The sequence below is a fragment of the Schistocerca nitens genome, chromosome 11 (assembly GCF_023898315.1).
Source record: "Schistocerca nitens isolate TAMUIC-IGC-003100 chromosome 11, iqSchNite1.1, whole genome shotgun sequence".
Classification (NCBI taxonomy): domain Eukaryota; kingdom Metazoa; phylum Arthropoda; class Insecta; order Orthoptera; family Acrididae; genus Schistocerca; species Schistocerca nitens.
The window spans coordinates 111443722-111457460 of record NC_064624.1 but is presented as its reverse complement, the minus strand read 5'-3'; the positions used below and the strand labels follow the sequence as shown (position 1 = coordinate 111457460).

Sequence of the window (13739 nt, the reverse complement as noted above, 5' to 3'; positions counted from 1 at the left end):
AAGTTCCCTTGCCGGTCTAGGAATGGTAGAACGATGGGTTCGATGACGGTTTGGATGTACCGTGCACTATTCAGTGTCCCCTCGACGATCACCAGTGGTGTACGGCCAGTGTAGGAGATCGCTCCCCACACCATGATGCCGGGTGTTGGCCCTGTGTGCCTCGGTCGTATGCAGTCCTGATTGTGGCGCTCACCTGCACGGCGCCAAACACGCATACGACCATCATTGGCACCAAGGCAGAAGCGACTCTCATCGCTGAAGACGACACGTCTCCATTCGTCCCTCCATTCACGCCTGTCGCGACACCACTGGAGGCGGGCTGCACGATGTTGGGGCGTGAGCGGAAGACGGCCTAACGGTGTGCGGGACCGTAGCCCAGCTTCATGGAGACGGTTGCGAATGGTCCTCGCCGATACCCCAGGAGCAACAGTGTCCCTAATTTGCTGGGAAGTGGCGGTGCGGTCCCCTACGGCACTGTGTAGGATCCTACGGTCTTGGCGTGCATCCGTGCGTCGCTGCGGTCCGGTCCCAGATCGACGGGCACGTGCACCTTCCGCCGACCACTGGCGACAACATCGATGTACTGTGGAGACCTCACGTCCCACGTGTTGAGCAATTCGGCGGTACGTCCACCCGGCCTCCCGCATGCCCACTATACGCCCTCGTTCAAAGTCCGTCAACTGCACATACGGTTCACGTCCACGCTGTCGCGGCATGCTACCAGTGTTAAAGACTGCGATGGAGCTCCGTATGCCACGGCAAACTGGCTGACACTGTCGGCGGCGGTGTACAAATGCTGCGCAGCTAGCGCCATTCGACGGCCAACACCGCGGGTCCTGGTGTGTCCGCTGTGCCGTGCGTGTGATCATTGCTTGTACAGCCCTCTCGCAGTGTCCGGAGCAAGTATGGTGGGTCTGACACACCGGTGTCAATGTGTTCCTTTTTCCATTTCCAGGAGTGTAGAAAGTGAAGGAGAAACATAGAAATCAAACTGCAGTAGTGATGTGGAAATAGCGATCAGTCTGACCGTCTTCTGTACAGCACCTATTTTTTTCCAAGGTTTAATTTTTATGTCATGACAACATCAGAGATGGAAAGTTTTAAATTCTTTTCTGATCTCTTTGAACTGCGCTGCAGAGTTCCTGGTGTTAACGCCAGACTACACGCTTGTTGATCAACGCCATCCTTCCTTTATGCAGCATATGTCGGTTGTAAGTATCTCATTGTGAACACCAGAAGAGACAGCAGACAACAATATATGTAATATTGAGTAAAGAGATTTTGGTGAATTGCACAGCACACAGAATAAAGCCTGCAGGTCGCTGCCATGGCTGCTGACACTACACATCGTTGTGTCTGGTGTACATCTGTTGTGAGCAGCACATCACTGTGTCCACCCCACTGCTGATACAGCTCCTACCCTCTTCACAGCAATATACCGCTTATTCAGATACTTTACACCAGAACCTATAAGGCTGTTGCACATATGCAGTTCAGCACATCTAATGGCCGCAAATAATGATAAAACCATTTATAAATCTACGAATAATTAAGTTCTCCAATGATTTTTTAACCTAACCTATCCGGTAATAAACCCAGTTGGATCTAGTACTTCTTTAATTCTAACAGGTGTGAATATTACTGAACTATCAGTTTAACAAGTAACAGCAGAATAATAATAAACACGAATTCTTTACAGACGAATGGAAATGGTAGAAAGCGAGCATGGGGAAGACCAGTTTGGATTCAATAGAAATGTTGCAAGATGTGAGGCAATACTGACCCTACAACTTATAAGATAGATTAACGGTAGGTAAACCTACGTTTGTAACATTAGCGGACATAGAGAAAGCTTTTGAGAATGTTGACTGGAATACTCTTTTTCAAATTTTGAAGGTGGCAGGGGTCAAATAGAGGGAGCGAAAGGCTATTTACAATTAGTACAGAAACCAGATGGCAGCTATAACAATAGTCAGGCTTGACAGGAAAGCAGTGTTTGGGAAGGGACTGAGACAGGGCCGTAGCGTATCCCTGATGTTATTCAGTCTATATATAAAGCAAGCAGTAAAGGAAAAAAAAAAGAAAAATTAAGAGTAGGAATTAAAATCTATGGAGATGAAATAAAGACTCTGAGGTTTGGCGACGACATTGCAATTCTGTCACAGACGGCAAAGGACCTGGAAGAGCAGTTGAAAGAAAAGGACAGTGTCTTGAAAGGAGGATATAAGATGGACATCAACAAAAGCAAAAGGCGGATAATGAAATGCAGTTCAATTAAATCAGGTGATGCTGAGGGAATTAGATCAGGAAATGACAAACTTAAAGTAGTAGATGAGTTTTGCTATTTGGGGAGCAAAGTAGCTGATGATGGTCGAAGTAGAGGGCATATAAAATGTAGACCAGCAGCGGCAAGGAAAGCGTTTCTGAAGAAGAGATATTTGTTAACATCGAGTATAGATTCAAGCGTCAGGAAGCCTTTTCTGAACGTACTTGTATGGAGTGTAGCCAGCCATGTATGGAAGTGAAAGATGGGTGATGAATGGTGTAGGCAAGAAAAGAATAGAAGCTTTCGAAATGTGGTGCTACAGAAAAATGCTGGAGATTAGATTGGTAGATCACAGAAATAATGAGGATATACTGAATAGAATTGGGGAGAAGAGGAATTTGTAGCACATGACTGAAGGAAGGGATCCGTTGGTTGGACATATTCTGAGGCGTCAAGGGATCACTGATTTAGTATTGCAGGGCAGCGTGGGGGGTTAAAACTGTGGAGAGAGACCCAGACATGAATATATACTCCTGGAAATGGAAAAAAGAACATATTGACACCGGTGTGTCAGACCCACCATACTTGCTCTGGACACTGCGAGAGGGCTGTACAAGCAATGATCACACGCACGGCACAGCGGACACACCAGGAACCGCGGTGTTGGGCGTCGAATGGCGCTAGCTGCGCAGCATTTGTGCACCGCCGCCGTCAGTCTCAGCCAGTTTGCCGTGGCATACGGAGCTCCATCGCAGTCTTTAACACTGGTAGCATGCCGCGACAGCGTGTACGTGAACCGTATGTGCAGTTGACGGACTTTGAGCGAGGGCATATAGTGGGCATGCGGGTGGCCGGGTGGACGAGTCGCCGAATTGCTCAACATGTAGGACGTGAGGTCTCCACAGTACATCGATGTTGTCGCCAGTGGTCGGCGGAAGGTGCACGTGCCCGTCGACCTGGGACCGGACCGCAGCGACGCACGGATGCACGCCAAGACCGTAGGATCCTACGCAGTGCCGTAGGGGACCGCACCGCCACTTCCCAGCAAATTAGGGACACTGTTGCTCCTGGGATATCGGCGAGGTCCATTCGCAACCGTCTCCATGAAGCTGGGCTACGGTCCCGCACACCGTTAGGCCGTCTTCCGCTCACGCCCCAACATCGTGCAGCCCGCCTCCAGTGGTGTCGCGACAGGCGTGAATGGAGGGACGAATGGAGACGTGTCGTCTTCAGCGATGAGAGTCGCTTCTGCCTTGGTGCCAATGGTGGTCGTATGCGTGTTTGACGCCGTGCAGGTGAGCGCCACAATCAGGACTCCATACGACCGAGGCACACAGGGCCAACACCCGGCATCATGGTGTGGGGAGCGATCTCCTACACTGGCCGTACACCACTGGTGATCGTCGAGGGGACACTGAATAGTGCACGGTACATCCAAACCGTCATCGAACCCATCGTTCTACCATTCCTAGACCGGCAAGGGAACTTGCTGTTCCAACAGGACAATGCACGTCCGCATGTATCCCGTGCCACCCAACGTGCTCTAGAAGGTGTAAGTCAACTACCCTGGCCAGCAAGATCTCCGGATCTGTCCCCTATTGAGCATGTTTGGGACTGGATGAAGCGTCGTCTCACGCGGTCTGCACGTCCAGCACGAACGCTGGTCCAACTGAGGCGCCAGGTGGAAATGGCATGGCAAGCCGTTCCACAGGACTACATCCAGCATCTCTACGATCGTCTCCATGGGAGAATAGCAGCCTGCATTGCTGCGAAAGATGGATATACACTGTACTAGTGCCGACATTGTGCATGCTCTGTTGCCTGTGTCTATGTGCCTGTGGTTCTGTCGGTGTGATCATGTGATGTATCTGACCCCAGGAATGTGTCAATAAAGTTTCCCCTTCCTGGGACAATGAATTCACGGTGTTCTTATTTCAATTTCCAGGAGTGTATTAAGCTGGTTCAGAAGGATGTTGGTTGCAGTAGGTACTGGGAGATGAAAAAGCTTGCACAGGATAGAGTAGCATGGAGAGCTCCTTCGAACCAGTCTCTGGACTGAAGACCACAACAACAACATTAAACTGAGAAATCAATCAAAGCATCGCGAGATATCAGAAAATGTCTGTCAGTGATGATGTATTTTGCTGCACAGATACACGTAAAAGAGCTGGAAATACACGCACACACACAGAACTACACAGGACTGGACAACGTAGACATGTAGCTTCTCTTGTATTTACCTGGTTTCTGCTGGTGGCTCAGACAGCAGCCTGAGCACTTCAATCAGATCTTCAGGCTGACAATGTAGCGCATCTTCCCAGCCCTTCGTGGCCATCACGTGCAAAATATGAGTCTTTATGAAGGCGGCGGCGGCCTTCTTAAGGCTGATACAGGAGTTCCGAATAGCGAGCACAGCTGTGGCCACCGCAGTCTCAACAGACAGCTGTGCGGCCAACTGCTGCACGCACTGTGCCTTCAGGCCTGACAAGCCGTACTTATCAGCCGCGACCAGCAGCTGGGGGGCCATTCTGGCCAGCTGCGGGGCTGCAGGGTATACATGTAGGCCACGAGGTGGCGCAGCAACGGGCCCCCCACGTCTGGGACTGCGGCCACCAGCGTGCCGTGGCTGAAAACAGCGGCGAACACGGGACTCCTGGCGGCCTGGACGGCCCTGTGCGCTGCCAGACGGGTGTCGCCCGCCCCCAGAGTCACCACGGCGCTGCCTCCAGCGTCCAGCAGGGTGCCCAGGTCCACAGCTACAGCCCCTGTCCCCTCCTGGACCTGTTCTGCTGTGGGCGATTCTGAAACACAGCGTCACTGTGTAGACCTTCCCCCTTGCACAGCACCCTCCATGTGAGAACATGCTTGAGCCACAAGTCGATCTGCGTCAACCATCACTTCCTAACACTAAAAGAACCAGACTTCGCCATACCCCTGGTAGTACCATGTGGGTCATTTTTGACCTGCAGTAGAAAACCACCATTTTGTTCCTGTTTGGGTGGTATTTTAAGTGTCTCCATGTTGACAATACGTCTCTAAAATGAATAGTACACGGTCAAATATAAATTTTCTCTAAGTAAACATCTTTTTATTTAAATGTTACAGAAGAAATTCCACAATCTTTCGTAAATTTGGTAAAGCAATGTTGTAATGTTTATCTTTATAAAAAGATTGAAACAGAACAAAAACAAATTGTTTATGTGAGTATTAATAGTATTTTTCCTTTTATAGAAGAATACGAAAAGTACCAAATATTTGTGAAAGATTCTAAAAAGCAGTAGGTGACTAAAATGCTCTTCATTTTTTGTGGTTATTTCAATGAAGGAAATAAAACATAAGAACAAATAACTTCAGCCTATAATTATAAACATTTAAGTATATTTGAGAACAAGGACGTGACATAATTGCCTAAACTGGGATTCAGAAAGCCGACAAGAGTTTTTGCTCGTCAACTTTTGCACACATACTTGTTGCAGTTGACGTTTTATTTCCCTCTGTTGTTTTGTTGTCTGCAGGAAACCTGAATTTGAGAAGACCTTCTAATTCCTTGTTGGCCACTGGCAGTATCGAGTGGCTGTAAGGGGAGACTGACTTTTGTCTGCAGTGTGTAAGAGGCAGCGAGGTCATCTGCTACTCTGAGGATAAGGTCCCGAAGTGAAATCTTCTCAGAGGTACGTAACTTAAAAATTGTGCGAGCGTTAATCATGGCGAGGTCAAGGAAAAGACACGTACAGGGCATCGTTGTGTAACAACTCCGAGACTGTAGCATCAAGCGATTTGGTCAAAAACATCGAATCCATCCTTAGTGTCATTATAAAACTTCACTGTTTCTGGAAGTTACTTCTCAGTATTCTCATTCTTCTGACATCTAGCATGCATGTTACTCAGGATGCGGATATCTTTTACGTTTTCCCATCGTAAGCTGTGAGAAGATGGTCGCCTGACTTGTGAGTGTGTTGTATACAGTGTGTCGTCTCCACTTCAGCGCGCATCTGCCTGTTTAATGGAGGTGAAGAAGCTGTCAGTCGTGACGTTCCATAAGGGCGACGCGACTGACATCTGCTGTAGTCTAAGAGAACTGTTAGCAGTGCTCCATAGTGTAGGAGGGGGCGGTGGGATTCTGCACTGTATAATATGTTGTCTCGAATGAAAAACAGCCCACAGTTGCACTAAATTTTGTCTCTTTTAAATCTGAACCATGGTTTCTGCTATAATAATATAGCCTTCTTCAGAAGTCATACACACAAATAAATGACTAATCTCTTAGACCAGCAGCTGTGTCAAGACCAATAAAATGGTTTCAATAGACATAAGCCTGTTTCGAACATAAATAAAATTACATATGGCAACGGATGTCCTCCGCCACTACCTCTGTTATACTGTCACTGCCACGATGAAAATAATGAAGTATAATATGTCACATGTTATTCTGTAGTTTTGCAATGTTACTTCACGTAGGTCTGCATGTCGCCAGTCAATAGAAAACGGAAAGCCTCGCTGATATAAAGTATCATTCGACAACCGAATACTTCGTATTTAACGTTCTTTTTGGCCCAAAGTATAATATACCCTAACAGCTCGTGAATAACGTCGAGGCGTGCCCAAATCATATTTAGTGAAAGAAACCCGGTATTACTGATATCAAACTGTGCGTTAAATAGCTATGGATCAAAAATGACCCACATCGTACTACTGGTATAACAGATATATTTTTCATACTTCTAGGTGAGTGAGCTAGGGGGGATGAAATTGTGGTAAGTTGTACAACCCCATAAATGATGAAAAGTCACGGGAGCGTTTGGTCTTGCGATGATTATAGAGGCGGGTAACAGCCTCGAAATTCCGTCGTGGGTCAAAAACGACCCACATAGTACTCCTAGTAGAAATATTGTTCTTCACAAGTCAGTACAACAAAACGACATTCTTCCTGTATCAAAATAATGAGTCACGTGAATACTCACATATCCTTAACGGCACAATTTGATTCAGCACATCTTAGATTCCACCTTAAATTGAAGTGGACAAAGTCATGACGAAACTGTATTACCGATGGTTTGTGACAAAACGACGACAAATCAGCGTCCGAGTACCTGTCGTGGATGGCCACGTACTCTGACACTTTGTTGTTGATTTAGGAAATAAAATCGCTGGAGGAGTAAGAAGCGAGGAAAAAGTAAGAATCAGAACAAAACCTAGAAAAAAGATGTTAGCCTCTAAAACTGACTGCTAACACACCAGAAAAATGCTTCCAAAAGCGTGTTTGTAGTGTTTTGCATATTGTAAATGTGAGATCTGGACTCTGTGATATAAGGAACTGAAAAACGGAATACTTTTGAAATGTGTTGTTAAAGGCACACCGTGAAAAGTCAAAGGGACTAATAAGATAACAAACAACGAAATCAATAAAATAATGCTGGCTAGAAGGGGTTTGTTGATTATCTGTTTAGGTACAATATCAGAAAAATACCAGAGGAAGTCCACGGTTGAAGTTCGAGAATCAAACTACGAGAGATGCCAGCTGCTACATCCACACAGAGGTGGCAAAATCATGGGATAGCGGTATGCACTTTCACATATGGCGGTAGTCCGGCATACACGAGGTATCAAACGACAGTTTATTGGCTGAGCTGTCTGTTGTATTTAGGTGATTCACATGAAAAGGTTTCCAGCTTGATTATAGCCGCACGACGGGAATTAATAAACTTTGAACGCTGATTAGAAGGAGGAGGGAGACAAATGTGACATTCAATTTCGGAAATCGTTAGACAATTCAACATTTGGAGATCCACAGCGTCAGGAGTATGCTGAGAGAACCTACCACAAACAAGGCAGTGGCCGACGGCGTTCATTTAGAGGCCGAGAGCAGCGGCGTTTATCAGTGCTAAGAGGCGAGGAACACTACGCGAAACAACCGCAAAAATCAATGTGAGATATACGATAAACGCACCTCTTAGGACAGTGCAGCGAAATTACGTTAATGGGCTATGACAGCAGGTGACCAACGTAAGTGCATTTGCATAAAGCACGACTTCCCCTGTAGCCCCTCTCCTGTGCTCGTGATCACATTGGTTGGACCCTAGACGACTGGAAGACGGTGGTCTGATTGGATGAGTCCCGATTAAAGTTGGTAAGATCTGATTGTAGAGTTCGAGGATGGTGCAGACCCCGACAAAGTCAAAAAGACACAGTGCAAGCTGGTGCTAGCTTCATACTGGTGTGGACTGTGTTTACATGGAGTGGACTGGGTCCTCTGGTCCAATTGAGCCGATCATTGACTGGAAATGGTTATGTTTGGCTGCGTGGAGACAATACACGATCGGGCTGTAACTATGCGTATTTGTTCGCTAAGTATCAAAAAATTTGATTACCACATGAAGCTACAACAATTCCAAACCTTTTCTGTGCCTAATGCAATTTATAGATTTCCCCTCGCTTCGCAAATTTGCCAATATCGTACATTCAACATTATTTAGTATACTCTGCCAAAGAGGACGGTGCCTTCTGTAAGTACTGTTTGTTTTTCGCTATGACAAGTCTGGTAAAGGTAGTAATCAAAATGTTGCAGCCCTGGAAAACTCCAAGTTTCTGGTGTGGAAGCATGATCTTCAATATTTCAACATCCAGGCGTGCAATACTTACTATATAGTTATTCTAATCCATGGTCAAAATTTTGTTCACATGATGATGAACAAGGCAAAAGATATGAAACATCACCAGGACCAAGGGTTGGCGAAGCTGGTGGGGAAGAAATAGAAAAGGACTAGACCCTATCATCGATGTGGTGAATATCTGTGGATGTCAGGCGATTGCATTAAGGCCCCCTTAATGACTTAGATCCTACTGAACTTGACAAACAAGATGACAAGTTCATGGGTAACTTTCGTGCCATTGTAAAGCATCTCCCGATAAAATTTAGTCCTGATGTCTCGTGTTTCCGCCGTTAAGTCTATGACTGTGCTGCATCTATGTAGGGGAATTCCTGTGGGGTTTATGAATTCATACTACAGAACTACCCTTTAGCTGATAATTTCTGCAAAATCCATACATTTTTCGTTATTGAGTGTCCCAGTTGAAGCAAAATAGGTTCTTTGTTTCTTTGTGTCCGTTCAGAGGGCATATCAACTGTTTGTCACTATTTATCATTACAAACTGACTAAACCTCCTATGCGTTTCCGAACAAAATACAGTTCTGTGGATTTTGCTCCACGTAACTCCCTGGAGCCAGAACTAAACATTGAAATGACCAATACTCGGTGAGAGCTGTTTTCCAAATCAGAATCCTATTTCTCCCCGCTACACTGTCATCATCGATGGCGTATAGACACTAGCATGAATCGGGTAACTCCCGTCGATGGGTACTGTCCACAGTGATCACTGGGTTTCCTTAAATAGTTATTCTCCACGAAGAACCGTGCTGTCCCGTTCTAACTCGTGACTGGATAAAGGCATGGTCTGGCGATAAGGGCAGCGACCTTTTACTGTTACTTGGCGAGATATATGTTGGTCTGTAGCTCTTGGTGCGCCTTCTGAAAATCTTGCAGGCTGCTATGGACTGCATGAGTGTTGCATTCTGTGGCTTACACGTTACAACCATAATTCATGCAGCCACTGCCTGCCCTTCTCCCCCACCAGTGAAACTAGGCAACAGCCGGCCCTGGAGGCCTCGACCGTGTTGGAGCATTCACCATTCTGGGAGAAGGGGGGCGGGGGACTGGATCCACTTTTATTCGTGATGAGAGCCATGACGAATTGCTGCTGGCCACATGAGGTTTTGGGTGGGGAAATGGCTGAGGGCGCAAAGAGAGTCGCTTTACAGGCGTCTGCAGTGGAAGAAGGAGTTATGATACCCATCAGTGGTTTGCATCCATGATGGGGCAATACTTCATGGATATGCCAGCAGCAATGGCCTCTTCGCAACAGCTGGAATTCAAACATTGCCTGCCCAATCAAATGGAGAATAAAGGTAAGCTGTTCACACCTGCATTGGATCCTGCAAAGAAAACCTACACCGTCCATTGATCCAAGAAGGTATGGGGCAGAAGAAACACTGATCCAAGGAATGGGCCAGAAAAGTCAAAATGAAGAAAGGACCAATGAGTCACCATAGGAGGCCATGGAAAATACTGACAGGGGGGCATAGCTCGCTTGTTTTGACATGCAAGGCACTTTTTCATCATCCTTGCATTAAGTGTCTCCATACCCTTCCAGTGGATGCATTGCTAGGAGAGACCAAATGACATCACAATGACCATCATGGAGATGCCAAAGATCTTTATGCCATAGGGTTCTGGGAATGAGCACCAGAGCGCGGCCCATCACGACCTTTATCAGCACAATGCGATGCAAGGATAATAACTTTTGCTGTGTGTTACAGAAGGCTTGGAGGTCTGGGTACATGAGACATTACTTTGCTGCAGGCCATCCTTCTGTTGTATAATGCAAAACCTCCTGGAGGACACAGCCTGTCACCGTGTGTTATCCCACAAGGCGTGCACCAATTGGAAGATGGGCCTTTGATGATGGCAGTCTCACTGTCCTCATGAAAACAGACTTCTGGATCTTCATGAAATTCTGGGTTCTGACTGACTTTTAATTGCGATAGGATATTGGCATTGGCATGGGTGGCGTTAGGGTGATATTGGCTACAACAGGCATATCCTGAGAGAAACAGAGCCCACAGTGGCAACTGGTGCACTATGTGAGTTGGTATTGTTAGGTAGATATTGATGATGAATACCTGAAGAGACGCATTAGAGGTTTATGATCTGTCATGAGTGTGAACCAGCGGCTATAGATGTAGTCATGGAAGCGTTTGCTGCCAAAGATGAGGACCACAGCCTCCTGTTCTATGTGGTTGTAGTTCCTCTATCCTGCTGTAAGTGTCTTGGATACAAATGCAGTGGGTCGCTCCACGCCATTCTCAATATGGGACAAATTGTGCTAGTCAGCATCAGCCACTAATACCAATTGTTTCATTGGATTGTAAGCCATGAGACAAGTAGATCTTCAGGTTTTGGAACGCCTTATTACATTAGGGTGGCCACTTCCAGGGAACTCTGTTACAGAGCGAGTGGTGCCACAATCGCTGAAGCATGGGGCATGAATGGTCGATAGCAGTTCTGCTGACTTAAGACAGACTTCAGCTGGGATGCATCTATCGAGGCCAGAAAATTTTGGACGGCAGGCACACAATGTGGTATAAGACACATGCCTGATGTCTTGAGGATGTGTCCTAATTATTCGACCTGGTGGACAAAAAATGAACATTTGCCAAGATTACAACGAAGGTAAGCTTCTGTGGATGTGGAGAAGAGCAACATCAGCTGTATTCTTTCCAACAACCAGAAAATCATCAAGGTAGCTAATGATCCCTGAGATGTCCTTTAAGATTTGCTCATAGTACCTCCAAAAATTTGATGTAACACTGGCTATGCCAAACGGAAGCTGTGTATATTGGAGCAATCCAAAAGGAGTGGTTATGGTAGTTATGATTACAATCTCCTGGGAGCTGTTATGCAGTGCGAGGTGGAGCTAACCATCATGAAGGTCATTTTTGGCAAATACCATAGATCCAGCGAGATGGAAACAGTGTCCTGAAGCTTGGGAGTGGGCATTCACAGTGCATGATGATTTCTCCACAGTCAAAATGGAAGGGCCCATTGGCCATGTGTTACTGGGATGAGGACGCTCTCATCCTGAAGGTATTGCAAGTCCTGTTGAACCTTATCCTGGTATGCAAACTCAACGCTACAGGCCTTAAACAAATGTGCAGCTGCAGTAGGTGTAAGGGATATATGTGACTGGAACCCCAGAATGCTCACTGGCAAAACACTGGTCCTAATTTGACTCAGATGTTGGTGTGTAGGGAGAGGCCCAGGGCTTGGACTGTATCAGAGGTGGTGCAGATCTCAAGCCCCAAGGCATGGAATGGGTCTAGGCTGGACAGTTTAGAGACCCCAGGGGCCACAACTATCAGAATCCCAGCTGGAGTTACTGTGCACCACAGTAGCATCTGCTATGCAAATATCCTGTAACAGATACTTCTTGTAACAGAAATGGTGTTGTTACTAAAAGTACATAACTTTGTTGTGAAGGGGTGCCTGGAGGAGACTTAATGGCTTGTGTAGCCCAGTCGATTACTGTAGCTGATGACCCAGTGTCAACTTGACTTGTATAGACAGCAACTGAGTTGACTGCAGGAGGATAGCCTCTACCGGTGTCACTTCTGTAAAATATGGTTGGGAAGAATATTCCCTGGCATCACCCAGTCACAAGTCCATAGATATAGAAGTGGAGGTGTGGCAGATTTCAGCTTTGTGGGCACACTAATTCCTAGTAACACAGTTCGCCTTGTGAAAATGGCATCGGGGACTTTTCCAGACTTGGGGCAACAACCAATGTGGTAAAGTTTCCAATTCGGAATAGGTGGAAAATACCAGAGTTGGGTCTTTGATAAAAGTTGCTGCCATCGCAGACTGCTCAGAAGCCCGAATGACAGGAAGTTGATGAGAAATGGATCTTTGAGGTTCAGGAGATTCTGCTGGAGGTTTCCATCAGGAGTGTGAGCTGAAATCATGTCCAGATGAACATGAGGAGGACCCGTGGTCTAGGGGTAGCGTCTTTGATTCATAATCAAAACGTCTTCGGTATTTTGATAAATAATCAACATTGGCGGCCGAAGACTTCCGGCATAATAAGTCATCCTCATTCTGCCAATGGCCTTGTCAAACAGGGCAGAGGAGCGGATAGAGGTTCAGGGCACTCTCTTGTCCTAGGGGTGGGAAATTGCCCCTAAAGGCGGAAGAATCGGCAATGATCAACGACATGAGGATGCAGAAGGCAATGGAAACCACTGCATTAAAGACACTTAACGTGTATCCACAGGACATGTGGCCTGTAATTGAAGAAGTGTCATGATGATCTCTCCATTGGCAAAAGATTCCGGAATAGTCCCCCATTCGGATCTCCGGGAGGGGACTGCCAAGGGGGAGGTTACCATGAGAAAGAGATTGAATAATCAACGAAAGGATAACGTTCTACGAGTCGGGGCGTGGAATGTCAGAAGCTTGAACGTGGTAGGGAAACCAGAAAATCTGAAAAGGGAAATGCAAAGGCTCAATCTAGATATAGTAGGGGTCAGTGAAATGAAGTGGAAGGAAGACAAGGATTTCTGGTCAGATGAGTATCGGGTAATATCAACAGCAGCAGAAAATGGTATAACAGGTGTAGGATTCGTTATGAATAGGAAGGTAGGGCAGAGGATGTGTTACTGTGAACAGTTCAGTGACCGGGATGTTCTAATCAGAATCGCAGCAGACCAACACCGACAACGATAGTTCAGGTATACATGCAGACGTCACAAGCTGAAGATGAACAGATAGAAAAAGTGTATGAGGATATTGAAAGGGTAATGCAGTATGTAAGCCCGCATCTCGTGGTCGTGCGGTAGCGTTCTCGCTTCCCACGCCCGGAT

General features: G+C 46.5%; 1 protein-coding gene across 1 annotated transcript in view; it reads right to left on the bottom strand.

The window, feature by feature from the left end:
• Positions 1 to 5144, bottom strand: part of LOC126213016 (ankyrin-3-like) — a 29598-nt gene extending 24454 nt beyond the window's left edge. The window contains exon 1 of the mRNA XM_049940577.1: positions 4507 to 5144. Coding sequence (XP_049796534.1) covers positions 4507 to 5129 — 623 coding nt within the window. The 5' untranslated portion in view covers positions 5130 to 5144. The remainder of the gene's footprint in view (positions 1 to 4506) is intronic.
• Positions 5145 to 13739: the final 8595 nt, after the last annotated feature.